This window comes from Cyanistes caeruleus, chromosome Z, assembly GCF_971803275.1.
Source record: "Cyanistes caeruleus chromosome Z, bCyaCae1.hap1.1, whole genome shotgun sequence".
In the NCBI taxonomy this organism is placed as follows: domain Eukaryota; kingdom Metazoa; phylum Chordata; class Aves; order Passeriformes; family Paridae; genus Cyanistes; species Cyanistes caeruleus.
In genome coordinates, this window is record NC_141732.1 from 23,552,138 (window position 1) to 23,568,585 (window position 16,448).

Below are 16,448 nucleotides of genomic sequence, written 5' to 3' on the forward strand. Positions count from 1 at the left end.
AACTAGGGCATGTACCAGTGAGGGCCACATGTTTTGAGCACTTGCATAGCTCAAAATAGAAATTATTTCATATAATTTGTGTGTATATCTGTAGAACAATGATTTTATTATTATTTTCTAGATGTTGAAGATCAAGCTCTGTGTAGGATGTCAGTGTGTGACCTTAAACAAGTTTGTCAGACACAGGGGAAGAGTGGCAGGAAGGCATTAGCATAAGTGAAAATGAAATAATGTACTCACAGAAAAGAAATTTCATCACTGAATCATTTTGGAATAAGACTCTGAAAGCTGTTTGTACATGTGGTTGGGTCTAGCACACAATATGCTCTTTATGCTGTGTATATTTTAAAAAAATCCCCACATGTCTTACACCTTGAGTACCATACTTACCACAAACACAGAATTAGTACATGAAATAGTGAGGATGACCTGGGTTCCTAATGTGGTCTAGAAGTTGCTTAAGGCAATGCATAATGCATTGCCTTAATAAATTGTTACCTTTTTCCCCCATTGATTCCTGCATGTAAACAAAGAAGCTTTAATGCTTTGAAGTTTATGAAATACTGAGATTGTGACATTCATATAAAGCTTGTGATCACAGAATGGGGACTATTGAGTGATACTTAGGCTGCATCCAAAGCAGCGTGGCCAGCAGGGTGAGGAAGGGGATTGTGTCCCTCTGCTCTGCTCTTGTGAGACCTCACCTGGAACACTGCCTCCAGCTCTGGGGTCTCCAGCACAGGAAGGGCATTGACCTGTTGAAGTGAGTCCAGAGGAAGTTCATAAAGAAAATAAGGGGAATTGAGCACCCCTACCATGATTAAAGTCTAAGAAAATTGGGTTTGTTCAGCCTGGAAAAGAGAAAGCTTCAGAGTGACCTAATTGTGGCCTTTTGTTACCTGAAGGGAGATGAAGTGGAACTTTTTACAGGAGTGTGTAGTGACAGAATAAGGGGGAATGGATTCAAGCTAAAAGGGAATAGGTTTAGATTAGATTTTTAAGAAGAAATTCTTTACTGTGAGGTTGGTGAGGCACTGGAAGAGATTTCCCAGAAGCCAGCAGGCTGTGGCTACCTCATCCCTAGGAGTATTGGAGGCCAGGCTGGATGGGGTTTGGAGCACCTTGGTCTAATGAAAAGTTCTGTGCCCCGCAATGGAGGGGTTAGAACTAAATTATATTTAGGTTTCATTCCATTTCAGGCTATCCCATGATTCTATGATTTTTCCAGGAACCTGTTTCTTTTTGCTGCTTGTGTTTAATCTTCTGACACATTCTGAATTGTTGATAAAGTTCAAACATCAGAACTTCTCTGAACTGCTCAGATTTTAAAAAAACTTGGGCAGAACAGGTATTTTTCTTTAAGCTTATTCTTAAGGTGCTTTGGCAGAAATTTGCTGATGGGGTCAGATACCCACCAGGGGAAACCAAGTCTGAGTGAGTGAAAACTGGCAAATTTAAATGCCATTGGAAATCCTTTTATATAAGGGAAAATGTTAGGTTTAACCAAAGAGGTGAGAAAATAGCAGCCTGAGGAGTCTTGTGTTCTGCTGTACAGGTAGGTGCAGGGAACTACTAAAGCTCTGAAACCTTTGCTTCAGTTCCAGTTAGAGGAAAAATAGCACTGAAGTAGCTTCCTAAAGTGTACCCTTTTATCCAGTACAAATATTTGTTATAAGAAAGACAGTGAAAGGCTTGCAAAAATAATGTGTTTGCAAAAGTTGGAAGTGTAAATGTAGCTAATCCCACTCTTAGATTTTGTCTGCGCTGAAGTTTTGACTGTGTCCATAGTACAGTATGTTTTGAACATCTTTCACGTCAAATTAAAGCAATGTACTGGTAAAAACTTTTTTTTTATTCTGAAAACTAACATAACATTCACTATGGAAAAAGTGACAGTGGTTATCCTCCAGAAGGAAAAAAGAGTAATTTAGAAACTCTTAGAGCACTAATTAAAAAACATATCTTAAATTGTAATGATACATGACAAAAACTATAAGAGCAAGTTTTGAAATAATTTAAAATGAAAATTTGAAATTAAGCATTTTCTGCTTGAATGTTCTCTTTGGTGCTGGTGATTGCTAGCGTGATTATTTTGTGGTAGAAGAAATCTCAATTACATTTAATAATTCCACTGTGGATAGTTGAAGCATTGTGTACCTGAAAGTAAGAGATTTATTCAGTAACTCTTAACAGTTTCAATTTTAAATTCTTCATACTTTTTTTTTTTAATAACTCTTAACAGTTTCAATTTTAAATTCTTCATACTTTTTTTTTTTTTTAAAGGCTGAAGGGCTGCAGAGTAACCTTGTGTTTGAAGAAATTGGTCGTCGTGTAAAAGAGATGGGAAATGAATTGGTAAAGACAGTAAGCGCTGTATTCCAGTGGGACATCACTAAAGATGGAAAAACAGCAATGCAGTGGAGTAAGTTGTAGTGTTTATAGAATACCCTGGTTCATTTTTGTTGTGAAGTGGGATTAACTGTAGTCATTCTAATTAAATTTGATAGCTTGGAGCTAAGCATAATGTAGTAGATGAATATGCAGTGGGACCTACAGGTCTGAATGCATTCTGTGTGGACAAATGACAAGGGGTCAGATAAAGTTTGGAGTTAGTAACCTTTCTAGGAACACATTTCTGGTAACTTGCCTATTTAGATGTTGGCATAGGCTACATCATCCTTTAGAACTTCAGTGCATTTCTACTTACATTTTCCAGATTGGATTGCCACTGCACTTAGGAAAGCATGCTAAATTAGCCTAGTAGGAGTGTTACAGTAATTAGTCTGCTGGTGATGTACATGCTAACTGATCTAAAACAAATAAGTAATTATTTCTACAGCATTGTTCTTGTCACTTCAGTGAAAATGTAGCCCAATTGGTTTCCATTTAAACTTTCTGAGATCAAGGTTTAATGGAGGCATAATCATGATTTCCCATTGTTTAAGCATGGAACTGGTTCATGACAAGAAACTAAAGCCCGTAATGGCAATGGGTCACAGCAGAACTTTTTCCTGATTAAATGAATAAGAGAATTTTGTGAAGTGTTCTGATGGAGGCAAAACTGCTTCCTCAAAAACCTTTTCTTCTTAAATTCTCCTTTGCTCTCTTTATAAGGATATGTATTTTTGAAAACAACCCCAAATCTAATTTTATTAATTGTATAATTTTTTTTTTTAATTTTTGTTTTGGTTTTTAGTTAACATATCTACTCTCTATTGATGGAGCATAAAGTTTTTCCAAAGGGAAAAAGCTTAGTGAGGTTGTAACTTCCCAGCCTTTTTGTGGAGAAATGAAAGTCTTTGGGTCAAGTCTGTTCTTTTTGATTGGTCTCACTGGCTGGATGTAGTCCAAAGAGTTTTGGGGGTGATGCAGTTGAAGGGGCTGCCCTTTGACAGGCTGAGAGGGGAAACTCACAGTAGGTCAGATCAGGTCTGCACTGTTTTGCTCTGTTCACTGTGACTTTTTTTAAACTATAGATGAGCAATTTAGAGGCCTATAATTTCACTTAATCCTTTCCTACTGTTAAACAGCAGAGATTCTGGGTAGCAAGACTGCTGTTTAAATTTCAGGAAAAATATTATACATAGATTGATCAGGATAGTTGTGTTCTACTTGCCTTGCTTTTTAATCAGTTTTTGAGGAATAAAGAGTGATTTTCATTTGGATAGAAGTTAATATTCTGAATATACCTGTGTAGATTATGTAAACTGATTGCCAATACATCAAAATGAGACTAGGGAAATACTGAATAATCCAACTCAGACATTCGGTCTTAAAATTCATTACTGCTCTTAATATTTCTATTTTCTGCAGTTTTCTATTTTTGTGTGAAGTAATTTAAATTATGGACATGGTTACAACTTGGAGAGAAGACTTATGAAGTTTTACTTGTGTTCTTGCTTACATTTTTAGATGATAATTAGAAGTGCATCAGTTAAACTCCTGAATACTTAAAGTGGAAATTTGTGTTGGGCAATCACTCTGTACTGCGCAGCAGTCCTGTCTATTTCATGTGTAATTAAATTTGATATGAGTGATGGTCATATTTATAATAACAACTAGAAAACTGTTTCAGGTTGGTTGATCATTAACTTTTACTTTGGAATTCCTTTATTGATCACCTAAATTTAGTATTATATATGTCCAGAGAATAGAGGAACAAGTCAATGGTGGAGAAATCTGCTGAGGGGTATTTCAAGATATTAATAAAATTTCTCACTCAGGAGAGTCTGAAACTGCAAATTGTTGAATGCAGAACAAGCAAACCTAGAGATTTAGGTCTGAGCAGTGCCATTACCTGCCTCATGAGATCACATTTTATTAGACTGGAAACAGGTGAATGTTTCTGCTATTGTATTCAGATCAAGAGAGCACTCCTGCATTGAATAAATCAATAGTCAGCCTTTTGTCCTCTCCTGATTCTTGTACTGAAGCAGTAGGAAGAAGGTAGTGCTTTCTTCCTGTCCATATGTCTCTAGCTAAAAGGGATTAACAGACATAGCTTTTGTTTGTCCTGTTCCCTCTGCTTCTGTTGCAGGAAAAAATTTCTGTACTATTATATGAATTAGGAAAAAAACTTAAAGTTCCCTGTGGGATGGAGGCTGGAGGAGCTAATCTAATATTTTAAACATCTCCCACTGCTGACTGCTATTAAGAGCTGAAATGAAACATTTCCAGAATCTAGGAGAAATTACTGTGAATATTTTTACAGTGTGGTCAGTTCCTTAAAGTTTATGAATTACTGTAGTCTCTGTGGTATAGTAAATATGTAAGGCTGAATGTAAATATCTAGGTGATCCAACAGGGTGTCTGTAGAAAATATTGTTTACTTTTACTTTTGGGAGTATTGGTATGGTAGTACTTCCTTTATATATCACTTTTTTTGGAAGGACTTCCGGAGTCATCCTATTTCTGTATTTGTTTGTGTTTTCTGAATATTTTTGTATGCCTTGGATGAAGAAAACAGGAGTTAGTACTAAAATAGTTAAACTGCTACAAATCATCTAAATATTAAACTTTCATATTGTCAATATGAAAACAGTTATGAAAACTCACTAGCAGAATTTTAGGAGTTATGCCAACTGTAGTGTCACGCTTCACTGTTTGTCCTTACATGAATCAAGAGCCTACTATTGTCGATGTCTAAAAATGGTACATTTTTAATGGCAAGGTGTATATGTGTCTGCATGATGAAATTTTTATTTCTGGAACATTTTAAAACACTTTCCAGCCATTAAAAAGCATGTGAAAACAAAAACAAAGCAAAAGACCTTCCAGAAGCAAGAACTTGAGCTTTTTGAGCAGTCACCAACTTAATTACTTTTGTGTGTTTGCATATGCTACATTATTATTCAGTATTCAAGAGCATGATCTTATAATGTCTCTTCTACCAGATGCTGGTATAATTAATTTTCCATGGTAAGTGCAGAAGAAGATGGCAGTTTGTGAGTTTACATTCAAAGGAAGACTGCTTTCTTGCAGTTAGTATATTCTCAATAATCCAAAATATAATCTCAATAATCCAAAATATACTCTGAATAATCTGACTTTGTGATCTTTACAAGGTATCTATATTGTTATCAGCAAGACTTTTGTAATGCAGATGGGCAATGACAGTCAGTTCAGGATATTTAACACTGACAATGCCATGTGCTTACTTGAATGCTTGACTTTTTCAGTTAATGTAATGTAAGCTTCTTTATACAATTAGAAATGTTAGCCTTTGGCAAATTACTTTTTTACCTTAAAATTTGAAGATGACAGTTGATGTTATAGTTTGCTATAGTTTGAATTTATTTCTGTGTCACTGTTTTGACTCATATTCCAAGGTGCTTCAGATTTTAATGATACTCAATTCAGTCAGTAGAACTGCACTTCTTTACTGTACATTTAAATTCAGCCTGGTGGTTATTAGTTGATCCTCTGTGTACAAGAATTTTAAATGATTTTTGTAAAAGTTATGCTGCTAGATTATATAAATTCTGAATTATCTTTCTATATTTTTTAAATAAAATTGCCATTTTGGAGGGTCAATCTCATAATATACATAGCTACAAGAAAGCAAAAAGGAAAATACGACATTAAAATAAATTCACCATTTGGTTCACGTAGCTAAAACTACATACTGCTTCAGTGTATGGTCAAAATTCTTGACAAGTTATCACTGAAACAACAGGTATGTGAGGAAGAATATTATTTTGGCTGAGATTTTATTTTGTTTTAAGCCATGACTTGATGTTAATTAATTCATGAGCTATCTTTTTTTAGGCTTCTCTTTGTAAGGGCCTCCCAGTCCTTTGCAAACAGTGTTTCTGTTTCTTTTGGGCTACCTGGTAGGCCTCTTTCTGTTATTTAATTGGATATATAGTTGTTCTGTCTTATGTTTTAGTTTTTTGACTTGTCACTTTTGCATAGCTTTGTGCTGTTGTGGTAAATGCAGCAGTTGAGAGCACTGGAAACAATCCGGGCCCCGCAGCCCACTGCTGCCTTAGTCAATGATTGAAGTTTCAGCATCTCCTGCTAATGTCCTTCAGCCTCTTCAGATCTGGGAAGGGTGCAGATGAGAGAAGGCAGCAGCCACAGCATCCACAGCTTGAGTGCTGTGCCCATTTCTGGGCCCCTCTGTTCAGGAAAGACATTGAGGGGCTGGAGTGTATCCAGAGAAGGGGAAGGGTCTGGAGCACAAGTCATGTGAGAAGCAGCTGAAGGAGCTGGGGGTGTTTAGCCTGGAGAAAAGGAGGTCCAGGGGAGACCTTGCTGCTCTGTACAACTGCCTGAAAGGAGGCTGCAGCCAGCTGAGGGTTGGCTTCTCCTGCAACTTCCATAACTGGTGACAGGACAAGAAGAAATGTCCTCACACTACACCACAGGACGTTCGTGTTGAACATCAGAAGAAATTTCTTCACAGAAAGGGTGAAGTCACCATTCCTGGGAGCATTCAAAGAACTACTGTACGTGCATTTAGTGCTGTGGTCTAGTTGTTAAGGTAGTGACCAGTGTAGGCTGAGCTCAATGATCTCGGAAATCATTCCCAACTCTGTGATTCTGTTGACATGAATGATTTACTGTGATGATGGGTGCCATGATTATGTAATGTTAAAGGTCTGGTTGTGCTTTGAGAGGTTAGTATTAATTGTAGATATTGATCAGTAAATGATGGTGTTGGGATTTGGCTAGGAAATGGAAAAGGAGAACAAGGATTGCAATAATGTTAAGTAATATCTTAATGTACAACAATGTAGCAACTTTTAATTATATTGCTATATTCAAAATAAAACTTAGGTGTCGTGAGAGCTTTTCTGAATCACTACACCTTTTCAATTGTTTTTGTCAACTTAACATGAGACTGGTGAGACTGATGGATGAGTATTACCCAATAAAGTATATCAAAATTCTTTTCTGCCAGTACTTAGTTAAGAAGAAGTTGGGTCTTGGGAGATGGTATGTCAGGCTTTCAGTATCTGGGTCTTTTCTAGAGCAGTGTAGGAATTGTAGGGAGAGGGAAAAAAAATTAATGCCAGGAGAATGAAGTACAGAAAGGGATTCCTAAGTTCCAGAAGTAATTCAAAGCCGTTGGTTAGGAACTACAGGCATCCTAGACACCATGTTTATGTTTTGTGAATTAATCTGTTGGGCTTGCTGACCTTGCTGTTTGTCTCAAAGGGAGCAGTTTGGCTACACTGGTATGGTGCCTAACACTGTCAGAATTTGCTTAGAGGTGTGTTTTTAAAGCACATGGACTTGCCTGGTTAACTAAGCTTAACTTAACTCTGAGAGCTGGTATCAACTCTCAGACTTTGATTTGTGTGTGTAGCTTTCATTTCATGATTCAGTAGATGATTTTTTTTGATTTTTGTTTTCCTAATAATAGTTTGTGCCTGCATAACCTACAGGAACAATGTATACTCAGGTATTTTAGACTATATAGTAGCTGTTTTAGGTCACAAGGATGTTACACAGCCACTACCCACAAACACAAATGTACAGATAATTCATCTGGTGCTCAGTAAGCTCTTTTAATTTCTTCCCATATTGCTTGAAGTTAATGATATGCATTAAATCTGTTCCAGAAATTATAATTTATCATAAAATCAACTGGAAAATAATAATTCAATATATCACTTCTCACTGAGAAACATTGTATACTTAAGTCCCCTTCTAGTTTTGTTGTAACTGGATAAATATTACTTAAAGCAGATTTCAGAAAATGAACGACTTAAAAAGCTACTCCATGTCCCTTACCCGGTCAAAAAAATATTTGGAAAAATGTTGCACATAAGATAGCTTATATAGAAATAAGGTTCCATGGTTAGGAGAGGGCCTTAAAATTTGTCCATGAAGAGCAAACAACTGTCATCCATGATTCTGTGACTAGAGGTGCCATGTCATTACAGGAATATCCACATGAATAATGTGTGGGATGGGGGGGGGTGATGGATCAAGAAGCAAAGGTGTAAAGGAAAGATGGTAATTTGCAGAATCTGAGAATTACTCGGAAGAGCACATCCTGTCAAAATACTCTTCTAAACAAATGACACAATACCTGGTAGTGTTAGCTTTGTAATAGATTATTTTGGCAGGTCATTTGGCATGGGAAAAGAACACTCTGAAGCTAAAGACACTTGGAGTCATTTTTGTCTTTCCAGGAGAGAAAGACAGATAATTGGCAAGGATTTAAACATTCCTTGCATGAAGCAGAATAGGCTATATTATATTGCCTAGGGGACAGACCAGGAAAAATGCAGCAGTGTGTTTGAACAGCACTACATTTGCCTTGTCTAACTACAGGATGCTGGTTTTGAGCTTTAGAGCTTTATTAGTAACTTGAACATTTTTGCAGTAAGTACACTTAATACCTTGTGCATCTTCAGTGTCATTCCAAAATAGTTTTTGCCATCTCTGCAGGAATTTTAAAGTCCTTGCTGTAAACACCCTCCCCTTTAGTACAGGAATACTTCCATTTTCTTTCATTGATGAAGAAGAATTAAACTTCATTTATTTTCTAAGTGGCTGATAGCTCAAGATTTATGTTTAAACTGAATACTTTATAATAATAGGCAAGGAAAGTACCGTTCTTAATCCTGAAAACTTTATCTTTATTTTGAAATGAAACCATCTTTGCTCTTACTTCTCAGCAATTGACTTAAAGAATGGCTCTGGAGCAGTCTATCAAGGACCTGCCAGAAGCTCTGCTGATACGACCTTTACTCTCTCGGATGAGGATTTCATGGATGTGGTACAACAAAAGATCAACCCACAAAAGGTAATGCCTGGGTGTCACAGACATACTCTCATGTATGTAGACATATTATTTCCCTTAAATCAAGCTGTGGTTCATGAGTGTTTGCATTCTAAAATCCTAAACCTTGGGATGTTTTGACAGTGGAGACCTGAGTCAGATGAGATATAAGCACATCAGTATACTGAATTAGCCAAAAAGTATCAGGGGGCATTTATGCCATCTTTCTGACAAAGAGACAAAGATAACAGCAAAGGGCTAAAGCAGGGCCCTGATAACACCAAGGTTGTGGGTTCAATACATGTACAGGCCCTTGACTTTACAGTTGGACTAGATGATCTTTCTGGGTCCCTTCCAACTTGGACTATACTGTGATTCTGTCCCATAAAGCTTGGCAATACAAAGTAAACCGTTTGTTTGCTTCCTGCTATTTCACTGTATACAATTTTCAAGTTTAAATTTGTTGGTTTGATCATTCAGGCAGTTTTGATTGTCATGTTGCAGGAAGTTGATGTTTGTTGCAGTGGTCTGATTTACTGCTCATACTGCAGCAAAGAAGTGTCAAGACAATGTATGTATGTAGATGTTCAAAATTCACCCAAACCAGGATATTTTTCAGGGAAATAAAGATTTAAAGAAGGTCTATAATCTGGGTCTGCACTTTTAGCTTCTTGGAGTAATCAACTGATTTAAACTACTAATTTTACTAATAAAAATGCCTTGTGTAAAGGTAAATTATATTTAATGTGTCAGCTTACAGATTAAAGCTTGAGCAAATGAAAACTTTAATTAAGCTCATCATATATCAAACAGTTCCTCTTCTTTGATCCCAAGCAGAAGTTATGGGAGACTTTGTAAATTGGAGACTAATGATTTGGTGAATGTTTGTTATGAGTCTTACATACCATGCGAGTAAAACCCTTTGTGACACTGTATGCAGCAGGCATAAAGCTTAAATAAACAAGATATTGATGTATAATCATCAGAATGCTAAGGAACAGTGACTGCAATTCAGGAACATCATCTATGCTTAGGCATTAGTGTTTCACTTGAGTTTCTGTGAAGTTTTCCATCTAAAGAAGCTCAAAGCATCTCTTCAAATTCTATTCTGCTGGCTCTCTCTATTCTTTATTTGAATGTATTTCAAGCTAATGGAACTATGCAAAACAGCATTTAAAGAACTTTTTTCAAAGAGCTTTCAAACTGTGAAGCCATAGCAAAGCAAAACTAGTTTTAAAAAAACACAAACTAGGGAATACAGCTCTTTGAAGTAGGGACAATAAAAATGTAATATGCCAGCACTGAAGTGAAAATACTGATTGATTTATGACTTTGCAAATGCAAAAAAATCTTGCTTATTTCCTGTTTGTTGTGATATGCTAAGTGTAAAGCCATTGCATTTATTTGGGATATGTGTGTAATACATTGTCCAGGTTTATGTTTGTATTTGTTATGAATTTGAGTGTGTAGCTTACATTTTCATTAGGTCTTTAATTTTCATTATATAACCTTTTCATTCCTTTTTTTTCGTATCTTACAATGATATATGCACATCTGTAGTGTGAGAGGATGATGCTGGGAGCTTTATTTTTGTAAACAGATTTTTTTTCTTTTCTTTAGTACTGAAGTTTTGCCATCAGATTCTGTGAAAGTATTTGTCTTAGACCTGGAGAAGTCCTCTGTGCTACATGTGGAAAGGGAACAGAGGCCATTGAAATTGCTTTGTATTTATCTTACTTAATTTTTTCCCATGAGTGCATGAGTGACAGACTTGGCTTTGTCTGCACTGTAGATTAAAAAATCTGATTCTGGATGTATTAGAATTGAATGTTTATTGTTGATAACCATTAGGCACTGTGCACTGAAGACTTTCTCCTGACTGCTAAACAACCATTCTTTGGCTTCTTGTTTTGTTCTAGCAATTCTTTGGTTTGTGAGTAAACAGTTGAATAAATTGAATAAATGTTTGGGGTTTTTTTCACTCCCCTCTTCTGTTCTTTTTAGGCATTCTTTTCTGGAAAACTAAAAGTGAAGGGGAACATCATGCTGAGTCAGAAACTGGAAATGATCCTGAAAGACTATGCCAAACTCTGAACTGCTTGATCATCTACCACAGCAGTGAAGAACTGTAGAAGACAGAAACTCAATTAGTTCAGAATCAATGATTTGCAGGCTAGTTAACATCAATGTACTAATTCATTATACTGCTAATACACAAGCTGATTTAATTGCAGTAGACAGAAGTTATGAAATGAACATAACCGTTACTATTGTCTCTTTTTAGTTTCTCAGCAATGGTAGAGAATCATACTTTTCTGATTGCACATCTTTATCTAAATAAAATGTATTTAGTTCTTACAAAGAGGCATATATTTCTATGTTAATTCTGAAGAAGATTAAACCAATATACTTCTTTAATATCTCCTTCTATGTGTGTGTCAGTCTTCATTCATGTTGCCTTGGATTTAGCTTCTATGAATCTATCTGGTTTATTATTAAAACAAATGTTTTTTGTCTCAAGCTCTTATGATTCTATCAAAATAACTGGAAGATGGAAGTAAATTCCATTTATTTACGTCTTGTCATTATGTGGGGGTTTTTTTCTGCATCAGGAAAAACTCTTGGAACTTTGCAAACCATATTTATTAGCCATTTTCATATGTTACTCTTGTAAATCAGTTACAGAGTGGTTAATGTTATTTCTTTACTGGAAACATTTTCATGTGAGAGGCATTAACACTGCACCAAAGGCTGTCACTAGAGCCAAACTGTTCTTTATGTAGATTCTTTCTCATGAGGGCCAGCATCATGGCATCAGGGAAAGATGGAAGTGAATTCCTCATTTTGAAACTATGGCCAGAACTGTTACCTGCTGTGGCCACATATTTTCTTACAGGAAGTATGCTCTTAATCACTGATTGTCACATGAACACCTGGAAGTTTGATTTAGTCAAAGTGACCAGCACTTTGTGTGTTCAGTTATCTTTTTTTCCCCTTCAGACGTGTTCTGTGTTGTTACTTTTTGGAGATGGAAGAATTCAGGCCATTTGAGGATTTTCTTCTTGATCAGAGGAGGCCTTAATTTTTAATTCTTTGGGGTTTTTTTGTCTCAGAACTGGAAAGTACTTCTATTCCCCGACTTTGTGAGCAGATTGTAGCCATTAAAGAACCTTATGGGGCTGCAGATAAGCTTGACAGTTTGAGAATAAATTGTATATGTTCTAAATCATATTCTCAACAAATTTATTTCTTCCCAGCTGTACTATCAGCCATGGTTTGGTTCAGGCAGAGAAACATGAATCTCAAGTATGTGAACAAGTATCTCATGTAATTCACATCGTGAATAGGTAGGAGACAGAACAAGAAAGAAGTTTGCCATTTTAAATAGGCCATCAAGTAGAAATTTTTCAAGAAATGTCCTTTTACCACTTACTATTTATTTTTTCACAGCAGTCATTTTCATATATTATAGGACTTAATATTTGCCTGTACTGCACAGCTTCTATTTATCAAACAGGTTTGTGTCAAATAGATACCTTTATCTTCTATTAGTTTTTCTCAAGAAATTGTATGAGAGAGATTGATTCCAGCTTTGTAATTTTATACATGTACCTAGTACACCAAAACCCCCATTTTTTTGGCATACGTCTTTCTTGACTTAAATCTATATATACTACCATAAAAAATACGTGTATTAAGAAAAAGGAACTGTAACTAACTGTGGAAAGCAATTACCAATACATCCATATAAGGATATGGTATTTGTGGTGAGTTATGTGGTCTTGATAATTCATAACAGGTGTTTTGTTTTTTTTTCTCAACCCCATAAATAGTCTGAAATCTGAAAGTACTGCTCACAACGAGGTAACAGAGTGCTAGTAAGTGGTTTTTTTTTTCTTTCCTCTGTTTAAGTGAGAAGCAAAAATATTCAGGCAGGGGAAACTGATAATACTGAAATCTGTTGCAATTTAACAGGTTGGAGATTACCAAAGAACATAATTTTACTAAATGTCTTGGTATGTGTTGGTTGGGGATAAAAGAATAACCCATTTATAGCTACTCTTGTGATTTCTTCCCTGCATAGTTTCAACTGGATACAAAATCTTAACTCCGGCTTCAGTTTTCTCCCACACAATGAATTGGTCATAGATGTTGACCTTGAGTGGAACAGAAAATCCTGTTCTTCCTTTTGCTTCCCATAGCCAGACTACCTGAGTACACATCTCAGTATTGTGATAGACTCTTTTCTAGAAAGATAACTCAGGTGTTTATTCTTCCATCTGTTTTATGGCCCCAATAGCCGCTATTGATTATTTTGGCATGTTTTATTTCTAGTCCAATGTATTTACCCTGAGAATGTTCTACTTTGATGATGCTAATTAGTAACTTGACCTGCTTACTGTTGAAGGTAAGGTCAGTTTGCTGTGTTGAATGTATACATGGTGTGGTTTGGAGGTTTTGGCTTTTGTTTTCTTTCAAATGCTTGGAAACCTTCTGATTATGGTTACTAGCTTTTAGAATTTAGAAGTGTTCTCAAGAATAGGTGGTAAACTCAGTATTTTTATGAGAATCCATGGACAGGAATGTTAGCCAGTTTGGAAGGTGGTTGTTCTATCATGAATGATTCTCAGCTGCTTTCATCTACAACAGTCTTCCTACTTCAGGGTATTGTGTTACAAGCCTGTTCATGTCTCTTTTGTCTGGAGTGGTTTCAGAGACCTTTCTTGTCATACATCTGCAACTACATCTGTGTAGTGGCAGGTCCTAAAGACATCCAACAGCAAAACGTCCTTTTCTTTAAGGGTAGTTGCTTCTTTGAATATTCTTTCTTTGCCACTAATGAGTGCCTTGAATTGCAAAGCCACACTTGTTCACCAAGCATGGCTTGGTAACTCTTCAGTGTTAATTCAAAATTTGGTAGAAAATAAGGAGGCTTTGCTAGCATTTTAGCAGTAAGGTTCTTAGCAGTGCATATAATCTCTTTAATGTAGAGTAGAAGATTGTCCTTAATTGCCATATGTGCCTTACACGGTTTTGATTAATAATGTAAAAAAGGTGAAGCCTGGACATGAATGTAAAGTCTGGACATCAAATTTCATGACACTGAGATAAGAATTCAGTTGTTCATCTTTCTGGAATAACTGAGTAACTGCTACACATGTCACAGTATCACTTTATTTCTCTTTTTCCTTCGCCTTGTATTCATTACAGTCTTCATGCTGGCTTGCAATCCTCCAAAAAGTAAATAGTGGATCTACTGACATACCCTCTTCAGTCATTTATGGGTTTTTTTCTAATTAAAGGAGGAGAGCAGTAATAACAGATGGGGAAAGTTCATGCTTTCTAGTCAGTGGAATTGGTCTTAATTAGTTTGTTTCAGAGGAGTTCAATACACCTTCCAGCTATCATCAATAATTACAGTTGACAGCTCTTTAAAAGTTGACAAGTGCATTCGGAATCAGAGAATATTAAAATGAGTAAAAGCAGGGACAAGCAGAGATGTGAGAGTGGTAAACCTGAGCAGCTTCAGACAGAGGAGCTTGGATGCTGTCTCCTCTAAGGCTTATTACCACCCTCATTTGAGGAGTTCACTCCTCATGATTATTTGTATTCTAATTCATTGGGCAGCCTGTTCATTCCCTGTGAAAGGTTCTTCATCACTCTGGAGTTACTTTGTTAAATTAAAAAGCTTTATGGAATGGAAGGATTCAGTGATATAATAAATGTAGCATTATAAGTTGGATAAACTGGCATTTTAAAATAGTTTAGTATACTTTTTTTTTAAAAGGCTTTCTAATATAATGCATTATACCCTAACAGAGGTGAATGTTGCTGTAGTTATGTCTTCTATTTCCTACCACAACCCTTGGGGGCAAAGCAGCATTCAGAAGGTGATGGCTTTGTTTTTACATAACACAGCCTCCTTCTAGCTTGAACAAAGGTCTGTGTAAAGAAAGGATAAGTCTCACTGCTGTGTTTTCTTTCTGATCTTTGAAAGGGTAAAGGGAGAAAAGGACATATTAATATATCTCTGCATTCCTGCAATGTTTTTTTATTCTCGTTCAGTTGGTGCAGACATCTTCATACTCGCGTGAGAACGAGTTCTCCTCAATTCATCTGCAGTAAGAAATTTTGTCCTTTAGGCTGTCAGCTGTTTATCCAGCAGACTGACCTAAAAAGCATCAGACATCAGCAGATATGAAGTCAATTAGGAAAAATAAAGTAGACTATGAATGTGCTTTCATTTATATGACTTCAATGCTACCCTCATAATACAATTCAAATGTTTCATCTGTCTAAAAATCAGTTCACTGAACTGGCATGATAGGAACTTACATGAGTGGGTAGGCTGAGCTCTGTAAGAGGTGCATCTGTTTGGGTCTCTCAGTAACTACTATCAAAGTTCCCATTGTCTGCTAACCTAAATCACATATTGAAAGGTCACTGTGTCTCAAAGATAGAATCAAACAAGGTATAATAATAATAATAAGTGAAATTGTCAGAATTATTCATTGTAATATAATAATAATACATTGTAATAAGAATGTATTCAGTGTAATTGTGTATGCATCTTTCAAAGACCCATTTTAGAATACTAATTTCCTTATATTTCCCTAGGTTGAGTTGCCCTGATGATGTCAAGTGCCTTTTTTCCACTGGAATCAAAAATGTGCATCATATAAGCTGAAAGAACATTTGAGAATACCCACATTTCAATAAATATATAATTTAAGATTAAATATTTATGAATTTCTAATTATAGAAACATATAGTCTCATACAATGAAAGAACAGTTTTAAAAAAATTCAGCAAGTTGGTATACTGAATTTGTCCATTCTTCTTAACCTTTCCCTGCCTGTGCTCTCTTGCATTTTGCCAGTTCTCTTGTGAAGGCATGTGAGAAGACACAAGAACATAAGTTAATGTAGCAGTCAGTAGTTTGAGAAGACTTGGATTTGGAATGGGAAAGAAGAGTTGTGGTAACCTAGATTTCATCTGTATCTCACTCAGTGTTGGGTGATGACAAGTGAAACTGCCATAGAAGTCTTACAGTTATGATTCCAGCGCTATTGTGAACTAAGTAAAAAAGTGGAATAATTAGACATAAGTTTGTGTTCCTGTCTAAGCTTGTGTTTCCAACTGCAGCCCACACAAAAAAGAGTATGTTACTATAAATGCTAAAAAAAACAATTATAGTGAGTTGCTGATG

At 36.0% G+C, this 16,448-nt stretch overlaps 1 protein-coding gene across 4 annotated transcripts in view; it reads left to right on the forward strand.

The window, feature by feature from the left end:
* HSD17B4 (hydroxysteroid 17-beta dehydrogenase 4) overlaps nt 1-11,668 on the forward strand; it is a 59,407-nt gene extending 47,739 nt beyond the window's left edge. For all 4 annotated transcript variants that reach the window (XM_086868516.1, XM_086868518.1, XM_023944266.2 and 1 more), the window contains 3 exons: nt 2,284-2,422; nt 9,135-9,262; nt 11,243-11,668. In XM_086868516.1, the coding sequence (XP_086724642.1) occupies nt 2,284-2,422; nt 9,135-9,262; nt 11,243-11,332 (357 nt within the window). In that variant the 3' untranslated portion in view covers nt 11,333-11,668. The remainder of the gene's footprint in view (nt 1-2,283; nt 2,423-9,134; nt 9,263-11,242) is intronic.
* Nucleotides 11,669-16,448: the final 4,780 nt, after the last annotated feature.